The sequence below is a fragment of the Typopeltis vanoorti genome, chromosome 10 (assembly GCF_054136105.1).
Source record: "Typopeltis vanoorti isolate ZY-2024b chromosome 10, IOZ_Tvanoo_1.0, whole genome shotgun sequence".
In the NCBI taxonomy this organism is placed as follows: Eukaryota; Metazoa; Arthropoda; class Arachnida; order Uropygi; family Thelyphonidae; genus Typopeltis; species Typopeltis vanoorti.
In genome coordinates this window covers 122070382-122088753 of record NC_143558.1, presented here as the reverse complement: position 1 = coordinate 122088753, position 18372 = coordinate 122070382, and the positions used below count along the sequence as shown (strand labels likewise).

The 18372-nt window shown below is 35.4% G+C and overlaps 1 protein-coding gene and 1 pseudogene across 1 annotated transcript in view; one reads left to right on the top strand and one right to left on the bottom strand.

The window, feature by feature from the left end:
• Positions 1-18372, top strand: part of LOC150102751 (disheveled-associated activator of morphogenesis 1-like) — a 527894-nt gene that overhangs the window by 409860 nt on the left and 99662 nt on the right. The window contains exons 17-18 of the mRNA XM_090398621.1: positions 6073-6264; positions 12141-12247. Of these exons, the coding sequence (XP_090254747.1) occupies positions 6073-6264; positions 12141-12247 (299 nt within the window). The remainder of the gene's footprint in view (positions 1-6072; positions 6265-12140; positions 12248-18372) is intronic.
• On the bottom strand, positions 5254-5530 carry LOC150102752 (signal recognition particle RNA; annotated as a pseudogene).

The following is an 18372-nucleotide window of genomic DNA, read 5'->3' as shown; positions in this document are numbered from 1 at the left end:
TGCTAACAGTAGTTTTATAATATGTATTGTTGAGAGGGAAGATGACAGGAAAGTTTGTGAATGTACATACCCAGGTAGGTAGGATTTCTGTGAAGTAAGAAAGGAATGCACTATTAGGAAAATGTGTGATTTAAGTGTCTAGAAAGGCAAACTATTGTTATCTTTTTTTCTGTAATGAATTAGATTCTAGCATGCTAGCTTTGAGGCAAAAGAGAAATGAATTTAATATCTGAACCATGTGGTGGCCAAATGGAGAACACATCATTAATGTATCATAATCAAATAAAAGGTTTGAGAATGGTAGCATTCTCAAAACGTTTTTCATTTTCCAAAATGTTACTGAAACCAAATGAAACCAACTGACTAATCTTCAGATGAAAAGCTCTTATAATGGTTCTTCACAAGTAGCTGGGATATACACCCAGTTATTTCTAATGGAAGAACATTGTTATTATTCATCACATTTCTAGTATAATAACCACATGATGATAAATAACATTAGTAAACTAAAAATCTCAACCAGTTTCATGTGCTAACAGGTACACTTTGTCAAGGCATTGGCTTATATAACAAAAGAGTTAAAAAGCTAGAGATGCAGGATGATGCTTATGCACTCAGCAGGAGTAGGCAGCATTTCAGAAGTCTTCAGTTTGCTAACTAAACAGTTGTGTTATGTTTGATGCAAATCATTTCTGTTTTTTGAAAAGTAATGGATGGTCTCCACTGGTTGTGTGATAAGCTAAATCAGATTTATGTTGTTCTTTTTTTCTTTCTTTTCAACATGTTTAAAGTGCCCTGAACATGCACTCCCTTTAGAATGTTCTGTTTGACCAACACAAACAGTGCATTTTGTGGATCAATGGTTTCTCTTTAGGTGGTGGGGGGGGGGGGGGTGAAGACATTTTGGAGGGCTGTAAGAATTTGGAAATCTTGTATAGTAAAGTGAAAGCCACTATTATGTCATGACATTGAAGAAGCTGAAATATTTGTTAACCAGAGTTACCTTGGAGACACTGCAGATGACGATTTACAAATATTTGGCCAGAGATTTTCTGGCCAAGTATTTGTTTTAATATGTGATGATGATGAATGATTTTCTTTTGTTATTCAATCACCTAGTTGATTGTCAAAATGCTAACCAGTTTCATCTCCCACGGAAATATTATTACTGATCTCAGACTCAGTACTCAGCTTAGTTCAAAGAACTTTAATCTATTACGGCTGAAGTCAGTGACTACTAGTGATATCCAAAAATAATCTAATAAATCAATTATTATTTACAGTAAATATATACATAACTCATTCAGTGAGCATATAAAAACAAATCATTATTATATTGCAAATTATAAATATTAGTCACTCTCATATGCTTTCTCTCAATTTAATTTGCACAAGCAGTGAAAAGTTGAATGTGCACTGGGCTCAACTAAAATTTAACAAACTCACAATGACAATTATTAACAAACTCATAATGGTAAATATGTAGCCCAGGAAATAACATCATACTAACTCACCAATTCCACTCTAAGCTCAGAGAACTAACAGTTGAAAGTAAACTTTCAACTGTTAGTTCTCTGAGTTGACTAAGCAAGGCGAATAAATTCTATCAAATTGTCTGTGGTATATTCTTAGTTCAAAGTTTATTAGTAATCATATTCCCCTTTCAACATAAAACAGAAGGATTTAACTGAAGAACCAAAATAGCCCTACCTTATAGTAGTTTTTTATTTATTAAGTACTATATCCTATGACTGTATCCTATGTGTTCATGGAATCAGTTTGCCTGCTTGCAGGATGAAAAACCCCAGATAAACTGGGGGAAAAACCCTGCTGTCCATGCCCAAGACCGGCTAACTTGGCTATGGCTGAGCAAGATCCTTAAGCTCCTCACGTTGTTGACTGGAATCGAACCTAGGACACTCCTTCTCCAGGCATATGGTTGCGAAGCACATAGCCACTAGGCTAACTGGGTAGACACCTTGAAGTAGTTAATAGAATAAACAAGCAAACACCGTTTCCATTCAAAATGAAGAATATGGGTTCTTTCATTCCATTCCATCATATGAAGCAAAGGCAGAGTGAAATGAAGAGAACTGCAGATATGTATGGAAGAGTGAGAAGACTGAAACAAATGATGTCTGGATGAAAAAGGTAATGAAAGACTCATGAGTGCTGTTCAATGGGGTTTCAATTATTAGATGTGTGATGAATGAGAAGATGCACAAGCCTTGTTTTCTAGAAGGTAGAATAAGTAGATGATTGAGGATATTAGGTGATTGCTAGATTATGAGGTGTGAATGAGTTGGTAGCAGGAATAAATGACTTGACTGGGAACAAAGAGAATGTAAAACTGGATAGCAGAAAGTTATTAAGAAGAATAAAATATAATAGTCTGATAGGAAAAACAGTTCTTACATGAAGTGATAAATGAGACAGAGAGTAAGGATTATGAATGATATTATTATGAATCCCAAGATCCTATGGAGTCAAAGACTCATCTTAGGAGATCCCTTTGTCATACACACAGTTCAGCTACCATACCTTAAATTCATTCAAATTCTCTGCAGACACCACACACTCAGGCTATTCGAATCATTCACAACTTTCCATGCAAAAAAACTGTTCATTCTCTTGCTCACACATTCCTTATACAGCTTCCAGGGATGACCTCTTGTTCTCCCCAACTCCCACTGTTTTATAAAAAATCTCTTCAACAACCCCTTACCAGCTTGTATGGCTCTATCATATTATACCTCTTCTTCATATTCACTAGACTCTGTAAATTGCATCTTCTTAACCTTTCTTCATGCTCAACATTCCAGAGACCAAAAACCACCTTAGTCAACTGCCTCTGGACTCTTTCCAATATCTCTTTATCCTTTTGAAAACCAGGTGATCAAATCTGTGCAGAGTAGTCCCTATATGGCCTAATCAAGGCCTTATATAATGAAACCAGAATCTCCTTACTTCTACAAGTCAGTGTCTCCTACATCTTTGCCAGTATTCGCAATGTTGTCTTCAGAATTTTGTCAATTTGTCTCTAAATTTTAGATCCATATCCACCATCACCCAAAATTTCTTATTTCCTCTGCATATATCACCACCAAGTGTAAATTCTACATCTTGTCTTTGTTTACCAAATTTTAAAACCTCACATTTAAAACCAAAGGAGGATGTGAGCAGAGGAGTGAAGGTTCTTTACATGGAGAGTGGTTGGCGAGTGAAATGCATTGCCTGAGCATGTTGTGAATGTGGAGACATTTAATTAGTTTAAGACACAGTTGGATGACCTTTGTGTGCGATAGTGTGTACCTCCATGATGAGTCTGACTCCACGGAGGTCACATGTTAATAATAATAATTTTGCAACATTGAACTGCCATCCCTAATCCTGTGTCCATTTACTTGGTCTATTCAAGTCTTGTAAAGCCACAATATCTGCTCTACTCCTCATAGTTCTTCCAAGCTTTGTGTCGTCTGCAAAAAACTGAAGATCCCCATTCAAATCTAGCCCAATATCATTAACACACGTAAACAACAATAGCCCTAAAACAGACCCTGAGGCACACCACTGGTGACTTTCCTCTTCTGGGATATTGCTTCCCCATATATAACTTACTGATATTTATCAGTACAGCTACTCTACAGCCTTATTAACATCTAGTTTACTCAATACCATATACCTCTTGCTCATTCACAGTCAATCTCTCTTCTTCTTCATCCACTGCTCTCAAATTCTCAACAATGTCACATTCATAAATCCCCTGCAGAAGCGATCCTAATACAAATTTATCCAACTAGTGTCATTCTACCATAATTCTTTTCTTTTTTTTTGTAAATTTACAAAGAAAGAAGTTTTTGTACATTTCAAAAGAACCCACTAGGGTTTTTCTTTGGAATCTTTAGCTAATTGCTGCTCATATTGCACTTTTGCCATCCTTACCAACTGAGTCATCCTCTTTGCCTGTTCTTTGTACTCCTCATGAAATTGATTATTACCACTCATCTTATGTTGCCTCCATAATGCCTTCTTTCACTGTGGTGCATGCTTCATCTCTTCATTTATCCATTTTACCCCTGCCCTATTTAACCTTCTCACTCCTGGATTACATTTAGACATTGCTTTCGCTAAACATCTCTTGAATAGCACCGAAGCAGCACTGATCTCCTTTCCACCCAGCTCTTCATTTCATAATACAGCTACAAGTTGTCTTCTGAGCTTTTCAAAATGACCAGCTTTTTATTAAATTACCAGCTGGCAACCACCCAGGAAATCACTTCATGGGCATTCTCCCAATCTGAGATTTATCACGTCATTTATAATGACATCCTTTGATGAAGTGATCAAATTCAACACCATGATTCTCACATGCTCTCCGTTTCATATTGCCTAAGCTGGTTGTCCCTGTCAAAAACTCAAAAAATTAATTTTCTTTACTTCCACCCAATCTATATTATCATAACTAAAATTACCCATAATGATCACCATTTTCCTATCTCCCACCATACTGTCTCAAAACCACTACTGCTATTTCTCCTTGCATCTCTACCTTATATGGATGATATAACTCCTACTGTATCATTAAAAGCACTTCACTTTTTACCCTTTCTATCCTCATGAAAAACATCATACCTTCCATCTCTATTTTTCATTCAGGATGTTTTCATCCAACCATGTCTAAGTTATTCCAACAAGTTTTTGGTGAATAAATTCAATCAATGCAACCATTTCATTTACCTTGTGTCTGATACTTCTAGCAATTGTATACAATATCAACTCATATCTGGATCAATAAGTTTCACTATCATATAACGATTATTATATGTGAACTTCTCCCTGCCTTCCTTGAGCTATTTCTTTTTCTCCTTACTTATCCCAGAACTTTCTACAAATCCAGTTGTTTCTCCTACATCCTGCTGATCCCATTCCTTTCTTGTTCATGCTGTTTTTCCTATGTCTACCTTGATTCTCCCTATTTCCTTGTCCCTACAATTCTGTACACTCATGCTCCCCACTTCTCCAATCATAACCATCACTACTATCACTCCTTAAAATATTACTTGCTCATATTCATTCTCTACACTCACTACTCTTCCTTTCAGCAGTGGTTTCTCCAAACGACTCACATCAAAATCATTCAAATGCAGTCCGTCACTCTTATATAGTTTAATTCGTCCTTCTGACTCATTCCATATATTAACTCCTTTCTCTTCACACATTTCTGCTAACATATCATTCATAATCCAAAAAAAAAAAGATTTGGATCTGGTTTCCTAGCTGTTTCTTATTACCTATTCAAGACACAATCCCACTAGAGCATATCATAGAAGCCCATTGATAGAATCTGCATCTCTACCCTGGGTCAGTTCTCGTCTCGTTAGGCAACCTGATTGCTCTGAACTCCTGGGAAGATATCATATTGATGCTGTGCTTAATGCAGACATCCGATCAACACAGAATCACTGGGAAACAGGACTCCAGCCTTTAAACCGTCCAGTCTGGATTACAAGACTCCACCACGACTCCTGACAATTTTAATTGTTCCACATATATACTTTTCTCGCCAAGACTTCCACATGAATATCACCTGCAGTTCTGACCTGGGAGTTTATCGCCAAATCTTCAGATTCAATGCTAATATTAAGAATGTATCATAATTACAGCTGCAATATTCAGGATCTTTAATCAAATTGCAAAATAGTACTGCTAAAATCATTTCCAAATGGAACAAAGCCATATAAAATATAACAAATCATGCATTGAAATATTATAATATAGTAACTTCATGTAGTCTCAGCACCCATTGCAAGAGGCCACTACACTAATCTGTTTTACAAATGGTTTTCTTTTCTTGTCTGTTAACTGCCAGCTTAATCATCTTCAACTGAAAAAGCCCATATAAAGATTTTTCTTCATGACAAGAATCAAAGCTAGGTGTTTTCTAACTGAAGGGAGAACATCACATCATTCTTCCAACTATATCAAAATTAAAAAATCTTTTAATTTCAATATATTTCTCTTATTATCCTTTTTGTCTATTATTCTATTTATTTACTGTTTGCATGCTTGCAGAGTAATGGTTCTGTGGAAGATATTACAGCAAGAGCTGTACGACCAACAAGGGAATTATCTGTGATTGATGGCAGACGAGCTCAAAATTGTACCATATTACTTTCCAAATTAAGGATGACAAATGAAGAAATCTGTAAGGCAATTCTCAGCATGGACAGTAAAGATCAACTGCCTAAAGATATGGTAGAACAGGTAAGTTTATACTATTATGAAGTGATATAACTGTCTTGGAGAATAAACTAAACACATGATCTTATCAAGGATTTGACTTGAAATGTATTTTTTCTTGAACTGGCCGTAACAAAATAGAAATAATGAAAGAGTTTGATGGCTGTGTATCATATAAATTACTTTATTATGAATGACTTTCATTAACTAAGAGATATAGCCACTTTCTTCACCAGAATAAATAGTAAACTTAACAGAAAAAATTAAAAACACACAAATAAAAGCACATAGTTAAAAATAGCATGAGTAACTGTTTCTTTCACTGTTATGGTGATCAGAATTCATTATTATTATTATTCGTGACACCTCCAAGGAGTCCAAAGACTCATCATGCAGAGGACACCTACTGTACAACTCTCCAGCTCCACTACTACACAGAACCTCTATTATCAATCACCCGCATCAACACCATCTACCGCCCACAGCTAGTATTTTTTTGTCTGTAAATTGCGTGTGTTCTGAAGGGCCGATTTGTCTGTATGCAGGATGAAAAACCCAAGTTTCCGGGAGAAAAAAACCCTGCTACCTCCGTACGAGATCAGCTAATTCACCTTCAGTTGAAAAAGTCCATATAAAGATTCCTCTCGTCATGACGAGAATCGAACTTAGGCCTTTTCCAATCGAAGGGCACAACTTACCATCGTTCTTCCAATTGTGTTACTGAGGTGCAAATGGAATAATTATATAAAAAATTATTTAACATTATTACAAGTTGGGATAATAACTTAAAAAAAAAAACTACTTGACATTTTCTAAATTAAAGATGACAAATGAGGAAATCTCTAAGGTAATTGTATCATCATCGGAATAAACACACACACACACACACACACAGGAAAACAAGCTACATAATCATTCACTGCAATAGCTACAGCATAACTACTTCAGGAAATCGCTGACCCTAGCCTGCCCTCTAGCTAGGGATGGAGGAAATAAATAAATAACAATAAAATAAATCAACCAATAAACACAACTTGTATGGGTGTGGAATTATATAAATAGCTAATTTCTAGGATGTACTTCTCAAAAGTCCCATTATTCTGAATCTGATTTTTGCCTCAAACACTAGTTTAATAATGCCTATAGTTTTATTTTGTCTGGTTTCTGTATGCAATTCTGTTACTATGTGCTTGATTTCTGGGATTCTGTACTCTACATGTCACAGGATGTGAAATGTGTATGTTACATTATTTTTTCTTTCAGCTACACTATGGGGGCATTAACATTTCTTTTAATTTAAATATATTTCTCTTATTATTTCTCCATCTATAATTCTATTTATTTGCTGTTTGCTTGTCTCCAAAGTAATGGTTTAAAGAAGGTACTGCAGCATTAGCTATATGACCAACCAGCAAATTATCTGTGAGTGATGGCTACAAGCTCAAAATTCTAGCATGTGGGCCATCTATATCCTTGGAACTCTTAGGCCATCATCCTTTTGAAGTTGGGATAATAGATTATCATCTGCAGACTTCTATGAATTTTCATTCATACCAGGTTTTGGTGTGATATAAGGAATGAGTGTTGCCTTTCCAGTCAATTATGTGGCATATTTCAACTACTTCTAATAATATCCTGTGACATGGATTATAAAAAATCAAACTGTGGAATCCTAAAAGACAAAATAATCTGATATTGAATACAGAAACTAGCAAGGATAGAACTATGGGCCAATACTAGACTAATGTTCCTCAGACAAAAAATGAAACTAAAATTAACAAGACAGAGAAATAAGCTCCAGCCAACAGCTATTAATGGAGCTCCATGTGTATACAAGTTGTATTTATGGATTCATTTATTTTTTTCCTCTGTCCCTCTATCTCTAGTGGTCAGGCAGGAGTCGATAATTGACCAAAGCAGCAATGCTATAGCCCACTGTAGTGAATGATTATGTTGCTCATATATCAATGTGCATACATATTTATTCCTATCAATAACCTCAATATAAGTGCTACAGAGGCAATAGTACATTAAGTGCCTCCATAGCACAGCAGAACAACAGAACATGGCACCCTTCAATTGGAAAAGACTTAAGTTCGATTGTCATCGTAATGAGAGGAATCTATCTATCTATCTATATATACAGACTTTTTTAATTTAAGATGAGTTAGCCAATCCAAAACAGAGGCTGCAGGGCTTTTTTCCCCCAAGAAACTTGGGTTTTTATCCCACATACAAGCAAATCAGTCATGAGAACACCTGCAATTTAGAGACAAAAAAAAGAATGCCATTGTTGGTGGTGGTAAATGGCAGATGTGTCATAGTGTGTACTTGGAGAATTAAGTAGTTGGGGAGACAGTGAGATGTATGTAGTGGAGTAGAGTACAGTGCCTTTGCAATGAGTCCTTGGGCTATTTGGAGGTGTTACATTGTAATAATAATAATAAATGTTGATATGTGGAGTAGTTGGCTTATTTTAATTATTCCCACACAGTAGTTGTCTAACATTTTTATATAATGAGTAACTGTAAGTGTCATGTTCCATGGATGTGATATAAAACCAAACTTATCTTCAATACAGCTATTACATTAAATATTATTATTATTCAGGCCACCATGGAGTCAAAAGACTCATCACGAGATATTGTTCCTAGAAAACACAAAGTCCATCAAAACTCATTGCGAGAGGTCCCTCCTAGGAAACCTCACCACTATCAGGCAATGCATTCCATGGTTTAACCACCTTCCATGCAAAGAAACCACTCCTCGCCCTCTTGCCCACAGCTTCCTTTCATAACTTCCAGGAATGGCCCCTTGTCATCTCCTTCCTGCTGTTCAACCAAGTGAAAGAACTCCCCAGTGTCAACCCTATAACCACCTCTCAACAGTTTAAAAGTCTCAATCATATCACCTCTCCTTCTTCTATCTACCAAACTCTGCAGTCCACATTCCCTCAGCCGATCCTCATAACTCACATTGTACATTCCTGAAGCCATGTTTGTTGTCCATATCTGTACCCTTTCCACAGTTAATTTATCCCCTTTAAGTCAGCTTCTTCTCAGTATTGCAGCAGTCCTCTGTGTTACCTTCACCACCTTTGCAATATGTCCCCTGAATTTAAGATTTCTATCAATCATCAACTCCATCTCCCCCTCCCCACTTCCTCCAGTACAACTCCTCCAATAGAGTATGAAGTGTTCCATCGATGTCCCAAACCTCAAGACCTTACATTTTGCTGCATTACACTGACACAACAATTCATTTGCCCATCTATCTAGCTTATTCAAATCCTCTTGCAGGGCTACCACAACTTCACTATTACTAATAACCCTTCCCAGCTTCACATCATCAGCAAACAACTGAATATCCCCCTGCAATCCACTGACAATGTCAATGATATAAAGGTTAAACAATATAGGTCCCAGTACTGAACCCTGTGGGCCTCCTTGAAACTGCCCCACTATACACAACTCTCTGATACCTATCGGACAGCCAATCCTGAATCCAGTTGACCAACCTGACATCCAAACCTATGTGCTGCAACTTAAATATCTTAAATCTTGGGTATCTTTTTTGTACCCAGAATTTCATTGAAAAGCCAGGTCAATGGAGCTGTTAGTTCTTTAGCATATTCTTTCAAAACTCGTGGTGAAATACCATCCAGTCCCACAGCTTTACTGACATCTAGAGTACTCAGTATTTGGAACACACTCTCCTCCTGCATCTCTAAACCTCGAACCTGCCCTATCCTTCTAGTATTAAAATTTACTCCTCCAGGATGAAATACTCCAATAAAGTGATCATTGAACAATTCCACTATGTCCTCTGTATTCTTTCACAATTATTTCTCCTCCTACTGGCCACATAGCTAAAAAATACCCTAGGATTTTCTTTGGACCAGTCTCTTCTCATATTCCAGTTCCGCCTTCCTTACCATACTAATCACTCTCCTGGCCTATGTCTTATATTTTTCATGCATCTGCTCTTCACCTGTCTCCTTATATCTCTTCCATAGCCTCTTTGTCACATGCAGTTTCTGTTTAATATTGTTTGTCATCCACTTTACACCAAACTGAGTCCACTTCTTCACTTGAGGATACAGCTTACAATTGCTGCTAACAAATATTCCTTCACAGTTTCCCAAACACTAATGATCTACTGGTATTTGCTTCAAGTCCTGAAGTAAGAGTTTACTGGAAAACTTGAAGAACTAAGTGTGCTGAATGTGTGTCGCCCATATTCTTGGGATTTTTATGCCACCATTATTGTTAAGATTAGGATGATTAATCAATGCAAATTTAAAGAAGACTATAAAAATTTTTGATTAACCATCCTAATCTTAACCAACTATCATACAATAAATGAAAGGACTTAAGGAAGAGAGATCTGTAGTGCATGGGAGATAATTAAGAAAAGATTATTGACAGCAACCGCAGATTCTATATCTTGAGTAAAGAATATAAAGGAATTTCAAATCAAATTGATGACTAGAGAAATTAAACATGAATCACACACTAAAAAGAGATTATGGAATGAATATAAAGAGAGACAGGTGGAGAACTGTTGCATTAGGAATCTAAGGCTCAGGCTAGGAAGGCGACTTCTATAGGAAAGAGTAAAATTTTAATTCAAGAGGAGACTAGTGCCATAATCCAAAGAAAATCACAAGGAATATTTTTTCTGTATGTACCTCCCAAAATGAGTCTCTGACTCCATGGAGGTCAGATGTTAATAATGTTAATATATGGCCAGTAGGAGGAAAATGACATAGTTGAGCTATTTAATGATCACTTAATAGACATAGCTAAGCTGATAAAGCAGGCCTTATTCCTAGAGGAATAAGGAATGGTGAAGAATTGGAAATGCATTTTGAATACTGAGTATGTTAAATGTCAGTAACATGGATGGGGGGGGGGGATAAGATGGAATTTCTCCATATAGTTTAAGGGAATGTGTTGTGGAAATGACTGAGCCATTAACCTGAGCGTTTTGTCTCTCTCTCTCCCTTTTTTTTTTTTTTTTTTTTTTTTTTTTTTTCTCCCACAAAGGCATTTGACAGATTTCCACATGGTAAGATGGTTTTTATGTTACAACATATGGGTCTGGATATTAGGTTAGCAGAATGGATTGAATTGGTAACTGGGCTTTCTGATAGATATCAGAGAGTTGTACATGAGGTTGCAGTACCCTGCTTTTTAAATATTTATTTCAAATATTATTAACAACCCTCCCCATCTTTATATCAGATGATATAAAGATGGGAAAGGTTGTTAGTAACGGTACTGATGTTTTGGCCCTTAAAGAAGCCTTGAATAAGCTATAAAGGTGAGCAAATAAATGGGGATTACTGGGAGAAGTGCAGGATGTAGTGATCTTGGGATGACTATGACAGAAGTTTGAAGTTCAGTGGATATATTGCAAAAATTTTGAAGACAACTCAGAGAACTGCTCCAGTATTGACGATAACATTGACCACAGGAGATAAAAGGTTCTGGTTCCATGTAATAAAGCTTTGATCTCACCACATCTAGATTTTTGTGATCAGATCTGGTCACTAGATTATTATCTGATTGACCCTGGAAAGATTTTTCATATGGTAGAACAAGGGGATGAAACAATGACCAGGTGCCATCCTTGGAAGTTGAAAAAGGAAGTAGTGAATAAGTTTTTTATATGGATAGTGGTAGGAGCATGGAATGCATTGTCTGAGAGGGTGGTTAAAGTGCAAATGGTGGATGAGTTTAAGGAGTGGTATGAGAGACTTTGTTTTATCTACCACTGATCTCCAATGATGAGTCTTACGACTCCATGGTTGGTGGTGAGGAAAATAATAATAATAATAATAATAATAATAATAAACATTCTGCTTTTTAATTATGAGAATATGTTATAATTCTCAGTTACTGAAGTTTATGCCAAGCACAGAAGAAAAGGCATTATTGGAAGAGCATGGTGCTGAAATAGACAGCATGGCAAGAGCAGATCGTTTTCTGTATGAAATTAGTAGGTAAGTAAACTGTTTTTATGGATTTTCATTATACCAAGACAGTTATGAATAATTAATTATGAATTTTGCAATTTATATAACATTTGGAATACACTATTAAAATTGTCTCTTTAATCGCTAATATTACCTATCTTTCACCACCAATTATAACTAATTTTACTGTTTTTCAATACAGTAACCTGTGATTACTGTTTTTTAATATTAAAAACTGCAGATCTATCAAATATGTCACAGAATTTTCCTGTTATTATATGGGATATTTTCCATTGTACAGTTTTTACTGATAACACAGACCTGCGATGGAAAAGTTGTCTGAGAAGTAATAATTGATTCTTATAGATTTTTAGGTGCTGAGTTCAGAAAAAAATAGTAAAAAAATTCCATCACCCACCAATTTTAGCCAATTTCTAATTTTATCGTTTTTATTAGTAGTATTTGGATTTAAATTCAGTGCATTGGTATTTATTTTGATTCTCCTTTATTTACAGCTAATTAGTTGTATAAGTGCTTTTTTGAAGTGCCTTTTTATGGTAAATAAAGAAATTTCCACAAAACTTTTCATTCTTAAGATAGGAGGGGAGGGAGGAATGCAGATAAAAGTGCAGGTGGCTACTTTGAATCTGATTCGCCGAGATAACGGATGACTTTCTTGTTGTCACAGACATGTACATTTTCCTGTGTGATTCTTTAGTTGAACTTTAGTCGTTGACTACTAAGGTTATCATATTTCTGAAAGGTGGCATATTTTCTAAGTTAGTGTGAAGATTTAATTTAATGTGTTTGTGGTTTTTTAATGTTTTTATATAGTGTCATCTAATAGTGTTGATGTCATTCATTAAAATTCATTTAACTGTGTTTTAAGTGGTTTGTAATGGCTTCAAGAGGTTGCAAAAATTCACCTAACATTTTCTGCTACATATGCAGGGAATTAGTGATAAAAAAACAGAACTGCTGGGCTCAAGACTAAATGAAAAGAATTTGTTAGCTCCTGGCACTTCTTTCTCATGGTATAAATATAGAGAAAGAGATTTTCTTCCTTACTCTTCAGAGGAAGGTGATTTAGTTTATTGTAGCGATATTCCTAGACTGATAAGCAAATTCAATGTAAAATATGAAGTCAGTGATTGGAGGTTGTTTATCAATTCCTCAAAAAGAAGTCTCAAAGCTGTGCTTCTCCATAATTACAATAAGTATGCTTCAGTACCAGTAGCACATTCCATGCATTTGAAAGAACAATATGAAAATTTAGCCTTCATTCTCAGCAAACTTAAGTACAATGATGATGGATGGACAGTTTGCGGTGATCTTAAAGTCATAACTATGATTCATTTTTGAAATTATGGATTCTACAACAGTGTTAAAATAACTCTTTTTATTATCCCGACGTTTCGATTTTCATATCAAGATCATCATCTGAAGCATACATAAATATACAGGACAAGCTGTGTTACATTTCAAACTGAAAGCTAGAGAAACAATGATTTGATCACATGCTACTCACTGGCATGACCTCTAGTGGAAAAAAAAAAAAAACTTACATGAAGATAGATTTAATTTATGATTACATGAATAAACATTCTTGCTTACAGATAGTTTTCCTTCCAGTAACAGTGATGTGTTATTTCTATTATTACAATTCGACAACCGTGTTAAAATAACTCTTTTTATTATCCCGACGTTTTGATCTTCATATCAAGATCATCATCTGGTGCATACATAAATATACAAGACAAGCTGCGGTATATTTCAAACAAAAGCTAGAGAAACAATGATTTGATCACATGCTACTCACTGGCATGACCTCTAGTGAGAAAAAAAAATTACATCAAGCTAGATTTAATTTATGATTACATGAATAAACATTCTTGCTTACAGATAATTTTACAGATACAAACTGTCCATCCATGAAAATTTTAAATACTGTTATTACAATGTTGTAATAATAGAAATAGGACATCACTGTTACTGGAAGGAAAACTATCTGTAAGCAAGAATGTTTATTCATGTAATCATAAATTAAATCTAGCTTGATGTAATTTTTTTTTTTTTTCACTAGTGGTCATGCCAGTGAGTATCATGTGATCAAATCATTGTTTCTCTAGCTTTCAGTTTGAAATGTAACGCAGCTTGTCTTGTATATTTATGTATGCTCCAGATGATTATCTTGATATGAAGATCGAAACGTCGGGATAATAAAAAGAGTTATTTTAACATGGTTATAGAATCCATAATTTCAAAAATGAATGCTGATCACCATGTAACACTAAAAGAAAGGATCATATCTATGATTTTGCGACAACAAAGAGGGTACACCAAATGCCTGTGCTTTTTGTGTGAGTGGGATAGCCAAGATCGAGAGCAAACATCATTAGAAGAAGGAATGGCCAGAAAAAGTCACATTAGAACCTGGAAGTAAAAATGTGTTACACGAAAAAAATTCTTTTACGTCCACTTCACATAAAGCTGGAATTGATGAAGCATTTTGTCAAAGCTTTATCGAAAGAAGGAGAGTGTTTTAAATACATCTGTGCAAAATTTCTGGGATTATCTACAGCAAAATTGAAAGAAGGTATTTTTTATCAGTCCTGACATCAGGAAACTTATGAAGGATAAACTGTTTGAAGAAAAAATGGCAACTGTTGAAAAAGAAGACAGGCAAGTTTTGAAAGAGGTGGTGACCAAATTTTTAGGAAACCACAAGAACCCCAAATATAAAACGATTGTGGAAGACATGCTACAGAAATTCAAGGATTTGGATGCTCCAAACCTGATCCATTAGCTTAAAATTGCACTTTCTCAACTCTCATTTAGACTACTTTCCTGAGAAGGAGAGCAATTCCACCAAGACATCAAGGTGATGGAAAGAAGGTATCTGGGCAGGTGGAATGTCAACATAATAGCTGACTACTGCTGGATGTTGCATAGAGATGATCTGGGAAAAGAATTTCACAGGAAAAGTTCAAAAAGAAACTTTGAATGAAAAGGAAAAAGACACCACAACTAAATATAATATGGAAATGTTGAAATGTGGAAAGGCAGCAGGAGTAGATCATATTCGACCAGAAATGCTGAAGTATGATGGTATAAAAGTCTTAATACAGTGGCTGCACTGCATAGTTCAGAATGCCTGGACAGAGGGACAAATTCCCGATAATTGGAGTAGAGCTCTCATATTACCTACATATAAATAAAAAGGGAAATAAAACTGAATGTGAGAATTACAGAGGTACATCCCTATTGAGTGTTCCTGGCAAGATATATGCAAGTATACTTGAGAAATGGTTGAGAAGAATTGTGGAAGAAAAGCTTGGTGAAGAATAAGCTGGATTCATGTCAAATAGAGGCTGTCAAGATCAGATCTTCACTTTACAACAAATAGTGGAGAAATCAGGGGAATATAACAAAGATCCGTATTTAAGTTTTTCGATTTGAAAAAGGCATATGACAAGGTGACAAGAGAGAAGCTATTTAATACGCTACAGTTATATGGTGTCAATGTGGCATTATATCAAGCAATACTTAGTCTTTATTTGAGTTGTAAGTCAGCAGTTAGAAATGAAAGAAGTACAGGAAGGTTTAATGTTAAATCTGGTGTGAGACAAGTATGTACATTATCCCCTCTGTTATTCATTATCTATATGGATCACATTATGAAGGAAAGTGGTATTAAACATGATATCAAAATTGGAGATGTTAATGTCAGCTCTTTGCTTTATGCGAATGATGTTATACTTCTAAATAAATCCGCTACAAGTCTGCAAGATTCTCTGACTAAATTGAATAACTGTTGTAATAGATATGGTATGAAGGTCAGCAATAAAAAGACAAAAACAATGAAAATAGGCAGAATCATTGAAAATGTGAACTGTGACATTTTCAATGATTCTGCCTATGGAACAAGTAAAACATTCCAGCTACTTAGGCACGATTTTTAGTGAAGATGGTAAATTAAATATGGAAATAGACAACAGAATCAACAAAGCTGGTATGGTAGGAAGTCAATTGAATAAATTCATATGGAATAAGAGAGAAATTAGTCGGAACACTAGATTAGCTGTATACAAGACAGTGTTCAAACCAGTTTTAACTTATGGATCTGAGAGCTGGGTCAGAAGTAAAACACTTGACCAAAGACTAGAGACCGCAAATATGAGAGTCCTGAGAAAGATTAGAGGCGTGAACAGATGGCATCAATGGCGATATCTTATTATAAACAAGAATATTAGGAAAGAACTTGACATTGTCAACATCCAGGAATGCGTTAGCAGAGCTAATCTCAGGTAGTATGGTCACTTAAACAGAATGGGCGAGGAAAGATTAGCAAAACAGGTGTTCTCTGCCAAGTTGGCAGGAAAACAACCCAGAGGAAGACCAAGATATAGGTGGATTGATATGGTACAAACTGCCTTAGACAATAGAAATATAAGATCTGGTAATGTTGGAGTCTTGACAAGTAACAGACTGATTTTGAGGAAAATTGTAGATAGGAAGTTAGTAATGATGTAAATTTTGCATGTAGTACTATCATATCCTGTACACCCCTTGAGGGTACATGGCAGGAATTTGATGATGATGAACGAAATATAAAGTATGTACTAAAGATTCATCTTTAATTACTTTAATTAAAACTTTATTTTCCAATACTTTCATTACAAAAATGTTTACGGAAAATTTTAAATACTGTTATTTTACTTAATATAATGCGTTTTAAAGCTATTTTACTGTAATATTGAGATCCATTTTGTGAAAAATTCTTACATGATAGAGATATTTGAAATCAGCTGTCATGGTGGTTTTTTAATGTAGGATCTTTTGTTAAAATACTGTAAACAGACAAGTCCCATAGTAGATTGTTTACTTTATCCTTGTAGTCCTTGGTGTTCAGTATTACAGTACTGTTGCCTTTATCTGCCTTAAGTATTATGATGTCTTTGTTCCTTTTTAGATTATGAAAAACCACCATGATGGAAACGAATTACTACGCAATATGTCCAACTGGCCAACAGATCTAATTAAAAAACTAAAATCCATGCACCCTTTAACTCTAAGACTCTATGGTGTTCCCAACGTACACAAAGATGGTATTCCTTTATGCCCTATTGTGGATGGAATCAACTCACTTACCTACTTATTGTCCAAACATCTCTCCAAACTCCTACAACAACATATCCATAACTCAGAGAGTTACATCAGAAACTCGCAACATTTTGTGAAAAAATTAAAAAACATTACCGTATCAGAAAATGATCTTCTAGCTAGCCTAGATGTCACCTCTCTTTTTACAAACGTTCCCGTGGTGGAGGTCATCAGCATCCTAGGTACCTTGTTCCTACAAGATATAACCTCACTGTATGATCATTGCCTGAATTCAAACTATTTTTCTTGGAAGAATACGATTTACCAACAATTAACTGGCTTGGCAATGGGCAGTCCACTTTCACCTTCTTGTGCTGACCTATTTATGGAACACCTCGAAAATAAAATCCTATCTCAAATAATTCCTAAACCAACAATTTCGTGGAGATATGTGGATGACATCTTCATTGTATGGAACCACAACAAGGATGACCTACTTGACTTCCTCAATAAGATCAACTCTTTTCATCATTCTATTAAATTTATTCTGGAACTTGAAAGAGACAAACAACTGTCATTCTTAGACATCTTAATCAAGAAGCAAATTAATGGCCATATAAACCTATCAGTTTACAGGAAACCTACGAATACAGGTCGCAATCTACATTTCAGCTCCTCTCACCATATTTCTCACAAACTCAGTGTAGTACACATGTTAAAGAAAAGAGCTGTCCACATTACAACAGATAACAAGGACCTTCAAGACAAGTTAACATTGATATCTAATAATCTGTACTTGAACGGCTACCCACGAAGACTTGCCAACAAAATCCTTTTCTCTGAACCACCACAAAGAGAGCAAGAGGATACTCAATATATCAAAACTATCGCAATTCCGTATGTGAGTGGCATCTCCAACAAGCTCGCTAGTCTCCTCAAACCACACAAAATAAAAGTGACATTCAAACCTATAGAAACAATTCGTAAACTACTAAGATCTCCAAAAGATAATCATCCTTTCTATAAATATGCTGGAGTTTACAATATTC